At 50.0% G+C, this 15,271-nt stretch overlaps 1 protein-coding gene across 3 annotated transcripts in view; it reads left to right on the top strand.

The window, feature by feature from the left end:
• Positions 1-15,271, top strand: part of HEG1 (heart development protein with EGF like domains 1) — a 55,849-nt gene that overhangs the window by 17,809 nt on the left and 22,769 nt on the right. Inside the window, exons 2-13 of one of the 3 annotated variants that reach the window (XM_075028820.1) lie at positions 1,431-1,709; positions 2,726-2,956; positions 3,333-3,626; positions 4,211-4,384; positions 4,896-5,204; positions 5,615-5,923; positions 7,021-7,347; positions 8,257-8,562; positions 9,254-9,583; positions 10,296-10,595; positions 11,134-11,475; positions 12,472-13,833. In XM_075028820.1, the coding sequence (XP_074884921.1) occupies positions 1,469-1,709; positions 2,726-2,956; positions 3,333-3,626; positions 4,211-4,384; positions 4,896-5,204; positions 5,615-5,923; positions 7,021-7,347; positions 8,257-8,562; positions 9,254-9,583; positions 10,296-10,595; positions 11,134-11,475; positions 12,472-13,833 (4,525 nt within the window). In that variant the 5' untranslated portion in view covers positions 1,431-1,468. Of the gene's footprint in view, positions 1-1,430; positions 1,710-2,725; positions 2,957-3,332; positions 3,627-4,210; positions 4,394-4,895; positions 5,205-5,614; positions 5,924-7,020; positions 7,348-8,256; positions 8,563-9,253; positions 9,584-10,295; positions 10,596-11,133; positions 11,476-12,471; positions 13,834-15,271 lie in introns of all 3 variants that reach the window. The other 2 variants (XM_075028819.1, XM_075028817.1) reach the window with 2 other exon arrangements.

Here is a 15,271-nt window from a genome sequence, read left to right as displayed (position 1 = left end):
GTTTTCATGTGACCGACGTGCAGGGAAGTCCTTGCACAGCTCTGGCTGGTACCACGGGCTGGAAACCCCGATTCCCCCGGCAAATCTCACTGGAACTGCTTACGGCAGCTGTCACTAGATGCTCTGCTCCAGGCAGTATCAGGCTGGATGACAGAGCCAAGGCTGAGGCTACAGCTACCGCACCGAGTCCTGCTGCTCCTGCTGCCGGCGGTCGGTGTTAATGATTGAGCCAAGAAGTTGGCTACTGAGTAATGTCTTAAGACCTGGTTTGGGAACATGTTTATATTCTAGAGCTGCACACAGCCATCTGTGTGCTTTTGGAGATCCCATAAAGCATGTAATGCCTATTGACATCCCTGGGAGAAGTCATTTTGGGGTCCGTCTACAGCAGATGGTAGAAATGCAGAAGAAACTTGTGCAAAGAGGAGATGAGATTGCTGCTGTTATACATCGGCACAGTGGGGAGCAAGTGGAGGGAGGAGAAGAGCTAGCTAAGCTAAAGCGTTGTGCTGGCTTGGGAACCAACATTTATTCCATAAATGTGTTTGTTTATTCATTTTCTAATGAAATAAGAAAATTATTCTGGATGATGGGAGAGGTGGGAACTTGGAGCAGCCTTCCAGCAGGAGCAAGAGAGCAGACCGAACACTTTTAGGTTGGAGCAGGGGCTCCGGCCGTGTTTGCTCACAGAAAATGGACCTGCAGGTGCACAAACTTCTTCTGCATCTTTTTTCTCATGTTCTGGTAGACATTAATGTCAGATACACCAAAATGTCCGTCACCTTGGGGTGCTTCAGCACCTGGATGGCCAGTGTCATCCACACCATACATTGATCTCTTCTGTCCCGGTGCCTTGTGGTGGCTGGATGGGTTGTGCCAACTCTCCTGTTTGCCCTGCAGTTCTCAGCCAGCTTCATCCCGGGTCTCTGGAGGTGGTGGGATTCGAGATGAGGCATCCAGCAAGCACTGGCCGAGCGGAGAGAGGGGAAGAGCTGCGGGGCCCGGCCCTCTCCCATCACGCCCTCGGGATGGGGCACACGGGCTGTGCTGGGCTCTAGCTGGCCAACAGCTCTGGAGACCTACACACTCCTCCCATGGACTCCACACTGCATGTATCTCCATCGGTTACTTGTTTAAGACTTTCTTTTTGCTCCTTTAAAGATTATTTCTCCTAACATACAAAAAGCATGGGGGTGCTGAATTGCATTAAACTTGTGCACAAAGGTGGGTTTCAGCATTTGGCCCCACAGACCGATCTAATTTCCACTGGTATGAATCCAAAAATAAATTTCATGTCTGTGTTTTGATTATGCAAAATTTTCTCTAGTGTAAATGAGATCAGAGCTTGGCCTCAGTGTTACTCCAATGAGCCAAGCCTGCACGTCCTGTGCTGATGGGATTTTAATTTTTTTTCTTGTTTTTTCTTTCAGTCATCGAAAGCAGCCATCAGGCGAGGAGAAGTTCGGACATGGAGTTAAGGACTTCTGGTGCTCTCCTGGACAGCGTGGAGCTGGTGACGATGCTGGCTGGGAGCAGGGAGCGGGCATCGCTGTCTGCCAGGCACGGTGTGGTCCCAGCGGCGAGTGGGGTCATGGGGCACATCGGTCCCCCCACCGGTGGTGGGGATGTCACCCCACCAGGAGCAGGATCGCCAGACAGCCTGTCTGCTGGGACAGTGACCCACCTGCCTGCCCACAGCCGTCCTCCCGGTGAGTCTTATTGATGCAAGTGTCCCCGTTTGCCGTACCCAGCCCATGGACCAAGCGTAGCTGGTGGGTTAGGAAGTATTCCCACCTGCTGCTAGAAATTCAGATTTTTGGAAGACATCCAGTCCCAGGAAAGCTGGGGTTTTTTTAACATTACAATGAAGGTGATTCTCGGGAGCTGCTGTTGTCATTATTCACCACCCAGCGGCATTCCAGAGAGTCCTGCCCATCCACGGAGCTTGAAGGCTGCGTGCAGAGCGGAGACCCCCGGCATCCCCATGCCTCCTCTCAGAAGGAGCTGAACCCCATCACAAACCCAACCTAGATTATAAGTGCCTGAGTTAAAAATATCTGAGCAGCTGTGTCATGATTTGTAGCTGAGGTCCTCGCGTGGAAATCGTGCAAGTGAACGCTTACCTTTGGGCTTGTTCATAATCTTCACGTTTGGTGGGACTGTGGTCATGAGTAAACCAGTGTACTTTTTTAAGCATGCACTAAACCAAAACCTGTTTCCTGCACCAGAAGGACAAGGCTGTGCTGATTGCCCTGTCCCCACTTTATTTTTTATCTTAATATTCCCGGATGAAATAAGTGTCTTGCTGAGATATGAGCATAGAAGTTTTCTTTAATTTTTTAATTCTTCATTTTTTTCTGCTTAGGGACTAAAGTGTGGAGCTGGCATGCCCAGGCTGCCAGCTGCTGGCTGTCCTGATGTAACCTCCTTAGTGCCTTCTGCATTTTTAATGTTTTTTGAAAAAATCTGGGTTTCTTTTGCCATGTACAAATGAAGACAAATTTTGAAATGCCGATATTTTTTTGTGCCAGAAGCCCTCTGTTCCCAGCAATCCCTCTTGCCATGTGCTCTGTGTTAAATAGAGGAAACATGGGGGATGCAGCAGTGACCCTACCTATTGCATATGGTAGGGCTGGGTACCACTGCGGGTGATGCTGCTGCTGCCCCAGCCGAGACAAATTAACTTGTCCAGGGGGAACATGACCCACTCTGTGTTGCTTTCCAGCCGCTGGAAGCCATCGCCGTGCTGCAGGCAGCCGGGAGAGAGGCAAGAGGGCTTTGGCTTCTCCCAGCACCCTTCCATCTGCTGAGAAGACGCCGCTGGTTTTGGCAGCCGTCAGCACCGATTTGGCTGAGAGGGTGCTGGGCGGGCACGGCGGGGCCCAGGATGTGGTGGGGTTTGACAACGCAACGAGGACGGTGCTGCTACCTTCATCTGCGGAGACTCGTCGCCCAGGTGAGCCACCCTAGTTCAGCCTGGGAACAAGGGGGATGCTGTTCCCCAGAGAAGCTGGGCATCGGTTAAGCCTGGCTCCCCTGCACTGCTAGAGCTTTGTGTGCCGGATCCAGCCCTACATCCTCACCATGTGCTCAGGGCAGTTTTGTGGCTCACTTCATGCACGAAGATGGAGAGAAGGATCCATGTGGCTTCTCCTGGCCTTGAAAATTATGAATTACTGGGTGCAGCTCCCAAACACAAAGTTGCTGTAGGCAGAGTACAGATGAGGGGACTGTAGGCTGCAGGGGGAGGCGGAGGGTGACAGCGGAGGATGCTGGGTGGGCAGCTCAGCCCATCTCTGTGCTCTCATTTGCTTTCCCCCATTGCCTTGCAGGCACCGGCGGCCCCTCTCAACTGGCGAGAGGCCGGGTGGACACGAAGCCGCCTGGCAGCCCTCCCACGGGCACTGGAGCCACTTCACCCAGCCCCTCGGGGAGTGGCGGGGGGACGCTGCAGCCCCTGCCCAGCACCCCCTTCCCTGGCTCTTCTGGAAAGCCCCAGTCCTCCTCCCAAGCTTCCAGTACCCAGACTGGTGCAAATCACGTCATGCTACACCCCAGGGATGTCACGGGAGACTCCACGAGCCCTTCGCTCACAGCATCGCCTGCCACAGACAGCGCTTTTGGAGGTGAGCTTTGCTGGCCCATGGATTCATTTTGTAGCTTTAAAAAGCCTTTATATAGCTTTTCCTTTCTTGAAACAGAGAAGAAGCTGTGTTTTGCATGCGCTTTGTTATTATTTGGATGGTTAGCTGACATTCCCTGCTGAAAGAAGGAAAAAGCAACGGAAAAAATCAGTTGGTCCAAAACCCCCAACATTTTCCACTTAAAAAAAAAAAAAAAGGATCTTTGGACCTTATCACCATGTTTCCTGCAGGGTGGGCATCTGCAGCTGTGAAGTATCTTGGCTGGTTCAGTGCCAGCTGCAGAGCAAAGGCAAGGTCCCAGCCCCACCTGAGCTGTGTTGGTGACCCACACTCACGGCCATGCTGGCTGGGTTTGCTCTCGGCTAGACAGGATGAGATGCCTGTGCTTCAACAACCTGTACAGGACAAAAACCTCGAGATTCCTGGGCTTCACGGCTTCCCCTCACTTGCTTTGCAAGCAGCTAATTTTTGGAGCGCTCAGAAACGGAGACTTTGCCCCACTCCACATGAACTATTGAAAGCGTTGGGTTCTCACACTGACACATCCCTTCCCTCTGTCACGACAGCTGAGGCTGCAGAAAACCCGAAGTCCAGTATCCGAAGGGCAGCGCCCGGCTCCGCGGCTCAGCCCCTGGCCTTGGCACCCTCCTCGGTGGCCCCAGCGTGGGAACGTTTCCCTGGGTCCTCCACAGAGCACTGGCCCGCCCCTTCTCACCCAGCTTCAGAAAGCACTGCCACGGGTGAGCTCGGTTAGTCTACGATTTGTTGTTTTACCCTATTTTGTGCTTCCTTAAGCATTTTTCCTTGTGTCCCGTTAAGCCCTGGGAAGTGTAGTGAGCTGCAGGCTCATATGGGAATGTGGCCGCGCTCAGGTTCCCCCCCTTCGTTGTTCGATGCCGTGTTCAAGCTACAAAAAAATAACTGAGAGTGCTTGAGCCTATTTCCACTAGTCTTAGAGCAAAGGTGGGATTTAAAGGCAAGTCCCCACAGTCCTTGTCCCTTGTGGTTTCCCGCTGGCTGAGCCGCCGTGGCTCTCATGAAGCCGTGCTGTCCTGGCAGCGAGCCCCGGGTTTTGTGCAAGGTCTTCCTGCGACGAAGGGATTCATGCCTTTCCAGAAAAGCACTTTGTCCAGATTGAAAACTTCCTACGCTTAATATCTGCATGTGCGCTGTAAGCATCTGGGAAGAAAATGGATCCATCTGTTTATAATTTCATATGTATAAATCCAGGGTTTTTTTATTGTGCCGTAGCCATTGGAAGCAGCTACCAGCCATCCAACGTCTCGGCCACGGAGAGGAGAGTTTCAGATTTCCCCACCACCAGCACCTCTGTTTCCACAACAGCCACCAAGGGTGGAGAGAGGACGTTAAGGTCTCTGCCAGTCAGTACCAGGCTGGCCGATGCAGCAGAGATTTCCACCTCTGGTACCGAAATCACCAGCTCTTCCGACCAGACCCAGTCCCCTGGGATGTCTTTGGGAACCCAGGGTGGTGGTGGCAGAGGTGCCACAGACCCGTTACTCGCAGGCTCACCGTCTGCTTTGGAAAGCGCTTCCACAAGTGAGTTTCGATAGCTAGCTGTATAACTCAGAACATTATTTAAAGACTCTTTATAAACAAAATACATCCTTTTTATTTTAAAGAAAGGAGGAATAATATTGTATTTGGCACATTCTGTACATTTAAAAACATTTCACAGAAATGAAAGTATGGATAAATATTATTCTTGTTGGAAGAGGAGGATAGATTTTCCTTGAAAACTTTCAGTTGAATTTTGCAAGCAGTAACTTCATGAGTTCCTATATAGAGACCATTTTTTTCCCTGTCTTAATGATTTCCCAGTATTAAATATTTCCGTATTGAATATTCACACATACGTTGTCTACATCTACTGATAGCGGGATGAAGCCTACCCAGCTGTTTTCATTCACAGTGTATGCAGTTTTATATTTCTTTCCTCCTTTTTTTAGCCTTTAGCAGCAGTTACGAACCCAAGAGCATCCCTGCTGCAGAAGAGGCGACGCTGCACTCGGACGCCCGCGGCGCTGACGTGCCCAGCGTGGCAGCGGGGGCACCGGGGTCCCCTGCAAACAGCCACACAGCCAGGGTGACGAGGGGCTCTGCCACCAACCCCACCAGCTCTTTGCAGGGGACCCTCTCTTCCTCGGGGACCGGGACACGCCGTCCTAATGGCTCACGGGAAGCCACCGATCTCCCAGAGCCTCCCGGGGATCCTTTGCTCACAAGCTCCCTCTCTGCCTCCGAAAGTACTTTCAGAGGTAAATTTGTTAGTCTGAAAGCTGGCTGCTTTGGGGCTGGACAAGATTTTGCATCCCCACGCTGTTTTTCTTTAGATATGGCCATCAGTCACCATTGGATACATGGATATTTTTGTTACTGGCTACGTCGGGCTGGCAGCGGGGCTGGTGGGAAGGGTGGGAGTGGACCTCAGCTTTTGGGTGAAAAAGTGAAAAACATCAGTGTCCTCATTGCTAATGAAACTCCCATGCTGGGAAAAGCAGCCATTGGTTAGAAATAAGTGCATGCACTTTTTCCCTGCCAGAGACACGTTTGCTGGGGATTTGCAGCCATCGCCTGGTGCTGCGTCTGCCACGCAGGCTGGTCTGTAAGAGCGGCGGCATTTTGGGAGTCCCCACAGCCACGACAGTGCTGACTCGCCCTGTGCCCTTGGAGTGGTCCCAAATAAGCTCTGCCCCACCATTCACCATCAATTCACAATTAAGCCCATTGCTCTGTGAGTGCAGCTCCTGCTCCTGGTGAGCTGGTGAAATGTTGGCAAGCCCAGCGCTGCGGTTTGGGAGAGCCCTGGGGCAGCACGCCTGCTAAATGTGGGGTAAATCAGGCTGGGTCGTACACCAGGCTGGGGCACCGGGGGGTTTCTGAGCATCTTATGGGTGAGGCTGTGTCCGGCCCTGCGTGCCCGGTGCTGGGGGGGACTCGGCCCCACAGCCGTGCCGTCAGCCCAGCACTAAGACAGCAGCTTGGCTCTCTGGACTGTCACTAGAAAATGTAAACCAGGCCTGGTTTAGCTCATCCTTTGGATTTGGTTTGAAGTTAGAGGTGTATACTCCTTATTTAAACAGGCTCAAAGGCAGCTTAAATGTGTAAATTGGGTATTGTGCACAGCCTGCAGCTAAAAAACATGGGTTTAAGTTGAGATTTTCATGACTTTTTGTAAGCCACATGTGCTTGAACTTAAGGGATTCACCTCTTCCCAGAGCAGCACCTTTTCCAGCTTGAGAGCTTGGTCTGTTCAGTTTCTCAATGAACAGTGTAGAAATGTACGCTGTACAAACAATCCCTCAAAGGTATAGCTCAATATGCATAAATCAAACCTGGTTTTATTGTATCTTAGGTGTCAGAAGCAGCGACCGACCAGTTAACGGCTCAACAACAGAGAAGAACCCCGTTGCTTCCTCTCCCACCAGCACTTTCATTTCAGCCACGGCCACCGGCAGCGGCGGGAGGCCCCCAGGGTCTGCCACAGGCACCAGCCGATGGGCAGCAGAAGTCTCCTCGTCCAGCAGTGGCATGTACAGGACCTTGGGCACGATCCGATCCTTATCTGCGTCTTCTGTGGGAGACATCTACGGAGTTCCTGGGTCCAGAGAAATCACGGATTTCACTGAGCAGGTGGCTGACCCTTCATTACCGCACTCTCCTTCGGAAGGTCCTTCCCCAGGTGAGCTCAAGTTAGGAGTGAAATACCATTTTTCTTGTGAACAAAAAGAGGACTGTTACTGTATCTTACACTTGCCTGACTCTTCTCTGCTATGCAGGATATATTGTTTGGAAGGACGTGTGTGATTTTGTGTCTGAAATATTTCAGCTCTTTCTTGACCAAAAAATGTGATTTGGGTTTTTTACAGAAAGGGCAGATGTGTGGAAAGTTTCATTATGCCAAGAAAAATAATTAACTTTCAAATCACGATTCTTTTTTTACTATCTCCAGTTGCTATCTCCATTTTATAGGCAAGAGACCTAAGCAAGCAAGGATTAGACCGTGTCCCTGTGGTCCCAGGGACCAGACTTCAGTTCTTGCCCTCTGTCCTACCCCTTGGGCCATGCTGCTTCCCAGAAATTGAACCAGCTCAACAAATTTAAGGCAACTTTGAACATGCTCTCTGAGGTCCTTCATGCCGCTGTTTGGTCCGCTGCAGTGCTGAAGGGGTCTGATCCCCTGATCCCATTTCTTCAGACTTCTTCTTTAAGACCTTCACACTGATCAGCGTTGTGCCTTGTCTGAACTGATTTCCAGGCTTTTCTGGGTTGTTAGGGTATTTGTTTGTTCTAGCAGCATGGAGTCCACTTAGGCACATAATGGTGAAATCAAGTGCACAGCATTAGTAGTTCAACAGTTTTTATGTAACAGCACTTTTCTTGGCATCAAACCGGGGTTTTTAGAAGACAAATTTCTGTAGGAAGGATTCACATCTTTGCAAATTTCCTATTTTCTCTGGATTGACATCTTCTCATATTTTCTACTTGTGCATGTACTTGCTGCCTCTGGCTGCTACTAGAAGAAAGCTCGTCTGTTTATTTGTAGTTTCACATGTGTAAAAATGTAAATTGTTTCTTTGTCACATCTTAGCTACTGGAAGCAGCCATGTGTCACTCGGCATCCTGTCAACAGAGAGAAGAACCGATTTCCCTACCACTAGTACCTCTGTTTCCACAACAGCCACCAAGGGTGGAGGGAGGACGTTAAGGTCTCTGCCAGCCAGCACCAGACTGGCCCAAACAACAGAGATTTCCACCACTGGTACCGAAAACATCAGCTCTCCAGGGCAGGAGAGCTCTTTGGGAGCCCAGGGTGGTGGCGGCAGAGGTGCCACCGTGTTATCCACAGACCTGTTGCTCCCAGGCTCGCCATCTTCTTCAGAAAGCGCTTCCCCAGGTGAGCTCTGCCATCCCCGTGGGGCTTTTACCTGTAGACCTCAAACATCTGCTTTGTACGGAGGAGTGAGGGCATGCTAGAAGATGCTGGAGAATGTCACTGGGCATTATGGAGGAAAATTTCAACTTCCAGAGAAAAATGCATTAGCTGTTTTTTTGCATTTAGTCACCAGAAAAACCCAGCCTTACTGCAAGAGCAGTCTGGCCCCAAGTTTTGGTGTGTTTTCGGAGACAGCACAATTCCAGGACTGCCCCGTTGGCTGTGTTTATACAAACAGAAGGCAACTCCAGTCATTCCTTACTCTCGCCCTGGGATGCAAATGCAGTATTTACTGATCCCATACAAGCCTGCCATGCTTTGTTTCGAGTACCCGTGCCGCTGTATCCCCACCTCGCTCACCATGGGTGCCTGATGCCCGCAGCTGGGCTGCGGCACCGGGAGCAGGGTGGAGGAGAAGCAAACCCAACAGCACTCCCATGACTTGTTCCTAGTGCCCTCTGCAGGGTGTCCTCCTGTGAGCAGCCCCTCCTTGCACAGGAAAGCCTTGCTTCTCCAGTTAGCTTTTTCTCCACGTTTGGATCGTCTGCACGTTGTATCTGTGCCGTCAGCCTAAGGGTGGTGATGGAAGAGAGCACGCCCACCTGTTTATAGCTTAGGGTGTATAAATCCATTTTGCTTTGCCCTTTCTCAGCAGAAGGGACCTCAGCTACAGGAGGACGCCTGCCCGACACCCCTCGCACCAGCACGCCCAGCTCCGTGATAGCCCCCAGCGGTGGGGAGAGGAGCACGGTGCCCGTGTCAGACGCCCACGCAGCATCCAGCAGGGCTGGGAGCTCCCCTCCCGCTCCGCCCTGCACCAGCTCCTTGGACACGGTCCTTCTGCCGTCCTCATCGGCAACAGAGCCTGCGAGGCAGAGCGATGTTTCGCAGAGTGGGGCAGGACTCGGCGAGCTTCCAACGAAGTCGGTGCCTGCGTTTTCTCCCAGCGTTTCAGTGCCTTCGCCTTCACCAAGTGCTTCAGGTGGGTCTTGTGGTTTTCTGGTTTGCTGTGGAGGACATCCCTCCTCCTCGCCCTCCTCCCGAGCTCTCACCTTCCCTTTTCTAGCTTTAAACTAGATTTGCCTTTTTAGTAAGCCTGGTTTCTAGTGAAGGGCGTCTGAGCGCTGCAAGGTTGGCGAGTTATTCACCAGGCAGTACTTGGGGCAGCGCTTCTCCTCTTGGGAACTGGGTGGCCAGGCAGCTCTCCTGGGCCACATGTGAAGGCTGCTATGGAGCCTTGACCTCAGCCCTCCAACCAGGGGAGCCTGGCACAACATGTGGCAAGGGATCGGTAGATCTTTCGCCATCCCTTATATCCCAGTTATCGTGTGTTTCAGCCTCAGCTCTGCTGCCATGGTCCCAACAGAGCTGGTTTGAAACCCACTGATCCGCTGAAGGGAATTTTCTGCAGGACATTCAAGACCAGGTCCTACCTCCCTGCCACTGTTCTTCGGAAATGCCATGCACCCCAATCTGTTTTATTTTTCTGGTGTAAAGAGGAAAAGTACAGATTGCCTGGGAACCCCACTTAGCAAATAAGTGATGCTGATCACCAAGTGCCACCTCTGCTGTGGGGATTGAAATACTCAGATTTTAGTCCCTGTAGAGACCTCAAAGGTATTATCAATATACAAAACATATATTTTTATATATATATATATATATCCGTGTATATCTTTTGTTTGCAATTCCAGAGAGAGGAAGAAGAGTTTCTGGTGCTCCTACTGAGACCACGTACATCTCGACCACACTCTCCAGCCAGAAGGAGGGGACATCTCAGGCTGCAGCTAACCGTGGCACGTGGAGCACAGCAGCGGAAAGCCCCACGTCTCACCCGGACACAGATGGGGAGCCCAGCACCGGCCCCTTCCCATCCTCCACAGCATGGCCTGGAGTGGGACACGTCTCCTCCAGCCAAGCAGGGTACCCAGACCCCAAGGTCACCCTTTCATCCAGGGTCTCCACCTACTTCTCAGCCGCTGGTGAACCTTCCAGTGAGTTTTTCTGAACTCTGGGATGGCATTTGAATTGGGAAAAAACCCACTGCCTCTCCCTTCCCCTCTTCCACGGGGTTGATATGACCACCAACGTGTGTCAGAGCTGTTGCAGGTATCATGGGCAGGATTTATAAGCAGTAGTGATTCTGCACCTTGGTGTTGTATATCTGCAGCTGTTGATGCTTAACAAAAAAGTCTCAGGTATGAGATGTGTAGCTTTCTGCTGTAGGACACATCTACTACCTGCCTGGGTTGGGGTGATAATTATAAATAACATAAATATGCCATTATGACTGTAATGGTACCAATTGTCCTTTCTGTATTTGGACAGTCCTGTTTCTTTGGAGTAGGCTTTATGTGTTAAATCCACATTTAAGGTGATAGATGTGTAAGACCTACTTAATCTGTATTTAATCTGTGTTTACCTGTGCAATTTTATTAATCTGCATTTCCAAACAGAATTATTGTAAAACTCACAAGTGCTCTCTGCTCTGAGATGATAAAATCAGATGCCTGCTTTTTGATCCTATTCCAGCCGTGGGCAGCAGCCATCACTCCCTAAGCAGCTCGAGTGCTGGGGAAAGGATGTCCAGCTCCATCACTGATCCTGCGTACAGTTCATCCACGTCTGCTGGCGGTGGAGAAAGGACGCTGCGCTCGGTGACGGATGGCACGCTGGCCGGTGGCACGGAGAGCTCCGCTTCCTACGCCGAAACCACCAGCTCTCCGGGGCCGGCTCAGCCTGCGTCGGCGGAGCAGAGCCGGACAGCCAACACCTCCACCAGCAGCGGGGGCTTCGCGGGCTTTGCGACAGAGACACTCTTCACACGTTCTTCCAAGATACCTACGTACTCTTCTTTCCAAAATGATCTCACAAGTTAGTGTCTCCCGGTGTACATTTTGGGAGGGGGAAGTTCACATTGGCCTGCGTTTATCTATGTTGTATACAAAGTTCTCATTCGTTAATACACGCGATGCCACCTGCGGGTTCACTCAGGGGGCTATTTTCATCAAAGGACTCAAAGCCAGACCCCACCCAGCTGGGGAATCATTCCAGAAGTGAAGCCATGAACCTGAGCAGGGAAACTCTTCTGTTTTGATGGCCGCGTTATTTTTTTGCATCCTAACCGGGTTCTTTTGGGTGATGCTTTCAGAAGTGTTTCATGATGACCTAAGTAAATTCTAGAATTAAACCAAATTATCAATACCCTATTTTTTATTTTTAGAGATTGATGAATGTAGCTGTACATCCTGAAATTCATATTAGAAGATTGACTGCACCTTTTATGCTAAATAATCTGATTTTTTTGCACACTGATGTGCTACTCATTTAGGATTTCCTGACTGCAAAGTTTTCAATCAATGAGTTCATGATAAGCTGCAAATTAACATAATGTAATAATTTCATCCTGCAGAGGCATGAAGTTCACTGTGTCTAAAAACAAATCAACTGAAGAAGATGGATATTCTTTAGTTGGGAATGGAGGATGAGAGGGAGAGGATATGAATTTCATAAATTCTGGGTGATAAAGGGAACAGATGGTTTTTCCTGCTTAGCTTGCCACAAAATATCATGGAACGATAAGTGCTCAGTCACATTAGAAAAGCAATACTGGAAGAACAGTGTTTTAGAAAACTACGAGTTTCACGGGAGCCTTTTGTCTGTCCAAGTTCATAATTTTAGAATCAGTTAAGGAGTGCAGAAGTCTCATATTTCAATATCCATGCTTGGATGGTGCTCTAAATTTTTAGAAGAGCATGGACCAGTTCACTGACAAGAACATTTTATGTATTTAGCAAGTGATTTTAATGTGACATCAAAATACTTTCATATTACTCTGTCTTTCTAATGTATTTTGTCCTTTTACTCCAGGCTTTTCAAGTAGCCATCAGCCAGTCAGTAGCGTTGATGCTGAGAAAAGGACCTCGGTTTCTCATACGGATGGCACATACATTTCAACCACATATACCAGAGGAGGAGAAAGGACCCTTCTGTCCATCTCGAATAGCAGCACCTCTGCTGACTCCTCAGAAAGTTCCACCTTTTTTGCTGAAATTTCCAGCCCTTCTGATTCATCAAAATCTTCTGTGGCGCAGGACAGGAGGAGCAACGTATCCAGCGATGGCAGTTTTGTTGAACCATCTACAGAGCCGTTGCTGGTACACTCTTCCAAACCGTTGACTTCTGCTTCTGCAGGCAGCGTACAAAATACAACTCTTTTCAACACTGACTCTGAGTTGTTGACCACTGGTAGACCATCTCTATCTTCGTCAGCATTTCCAGCCTCTTCCTCACCATCATCGCTGCGTCACTCGCTGTCAACACCACCGCCAACTTATCTGTTTACATCATCAGAATCATCTGAGCCACTCTCGTCCTCTGTGATGGCATCTTCCCCCCCTCTGCAGGCTTTGTCGTCCTCCTTGCCCACTTCCTCATTGCTTTCCCCATCTTATTCATTAGCATCTTTATTGCCTCTGTTTTCGTCACCATCCTCTGTCTCGCAGTCCAACGACAGTGATCAAGCAAGCACCTCTGTAGCTACGACTGTGGTCAGGCGGGTGCCCTCCACAGCCGCCGTGGCTGGGAGCTCTCCCAGAGGTTCCAACAAGCACAATGTCACGCACCAGCCCCAAAACAGCACCGCCTTCACCTCCACTGGGTCTCCTCTCCCTACAGCACCCACAGACCAGCTTGGTGGACACATCATGTCCGTGTCCGTTCCCGCAACGGTAACGGAGACCGCCTTGCCGAGAGCTGCCACTGCTCGGGGGGGCACCTTTGGGAAGGCAACGCCGCTGCTCACCACGGCCGGCGATGCCCCACGGGCTGGGCCAACGGGTGCTCCCCTTAGTCCCTCACCAAGTGCAACAAACCGCAGTGTCACCGTCCCTGCGGTAGCACTGACCACGGTGAATCCTCCTGTGCTGACAACGCTGGCTGGTCGCCAGCCCACCCCAGGTGATGCTAGCACCGTGAAAGCCCACAGAGCTCAAACGCCAGCTGCCACTAAGCACGGGTATACCACTGGTGAAAGCACAGAAGCTGTGGATCCCACCACCGCAAGGCCTGGTAAAGTCACCGAGGAACACATCCCTGTTACGAGTCCTTCTGAAGTCCCTCCAACCAGCAAGACCACTGTAAGCATGGCAACTACTTTGGCTGCTACCAAATCAACCACTGTTCCTCTGTCGAGTAGCACGGCCAGGCTGAGGATGTCGTCTCCGGCAACAGGTAACATGTCTAATGGTGCTCATCAGTGGTGGGGCTGGGGACAAGGGGGCTAGGAACACCTGGGTGCCACTTTAAGGGTCTTTGAAGGGTTATGTATGTATGTATGACAAGTCTGTGGGCAGCAGCGTTTGAGGATAAGAACTCGGTCTCCACGTTGGTATTTTTACGCTAAGGGTTTAGCAATCAAGCTGAACTGCTGGAAAAGGGTGAGCATTTTGGTGAACATTTCTGATAGAAATGTTAAGCTGAAATTTGAGAATTTTAAGAAAACAAAGCTGACTGGCCTTCCAGGTAAACATAGGATACATTTTATATTTGTTGAACGGTCGACAATTTCAATCAATGTTGATCAATATCTATCTTATTCATGAGAAAAGGCTGTTGGCCAGCACTTGCTATTTGTGTTGGAACTTCTGTTATAATGACCTATGGTCATTTTCTCCCCACCTCACTAAATAATCTCCTACTCAAGGGCCTGTTGCTTTTCCTGGTAGGCTACGTGCTGTAGCTTTCCTGAGTGTGTTGTCACAATCATTTATTACCGCTGCCAGGCTCCGTATCTTCTCACATAAATAAATTGACCAAAGTTTTATATGAATGGAAACCGACTGTGTGTTTAAAGTTCAGGAGCCTGGCCCTCGTGCCACTGTGGGATATTGTGTGTGCTAATTGCATTAATCTTGGTGAAATACTGGCAATAGTATATATTTCATCCAGTAATTAAGTATTTAAAGGTTATTCCTCAGGCTGATTAGTTTTAATTATAGCTATGGCTTCATGCAAAAAAATTCACTGTAGGGGAATGGATTTTTTTTTTAATTGAAAAATTAAGGTAACATATCCCTTTTACCAACTGATTCACACTTTTGCCAATTTACTCTTTCCTTTAAATACCAAGTTTTGCCATTTACCAGAAGGCAAAAGATCCTTTTGCTGCCTTGGATATGGTGCTTTGTACGTGGGCACTCAATGCCGTGAGAGAAGAAGCTGCCCTTGTCCCCACTGTACACTGAAGGATGGCAAGGTGAAAGCCAATGTTTTAAAATATGCCCACTCATTTCTGGCTGCTTAGATCAGCAAAATCTCCTTCTCGCTGATGCTGAGGTAGCTATGCCAGGCTCGTCGAGACATGGACGTTGCGTCAAATGGTGTGTGTCCTGACGCAGAGGTTGGCTCAGGACTGTCTGGTCTGCAGGGCCTGCGTGATGCCAGAGGGGATCGCGGCACTGTCAGAAATACACGCACGGCTTTGGCTCTTGTGCTTTTTGCTTTAACCACAAAGCCCATCCTCACTGCCTCTGCTGCAGTGCTTGGCAGCAGCCGCAAAGTAGGTACGAGTGGTGTGTAAGCTGTCTTGCTTGTCTTGTAGCACTTTGTCACCGACAAGTCCAGAGCCCTGCCTACGGTCTGCCCTTGCACACATGTGTGACATGCATAT

This window comes from Buteo buteo, chromosome 5 (assembly GCF_964188355.1).
Source record: "Buteo buteo chromosome 5, bButBut1.hap1.1, whole genome shotgun sequence".
Taxonomy (NCBI): Eukaryota; Metazoa; Chordata; class Aves; order Accipitriformes; family Accipitridae; genus Buteo; species Buteo buteo.
This window is presented reverse-complemented; position numbering and strand designations above follow the sequence as displayed.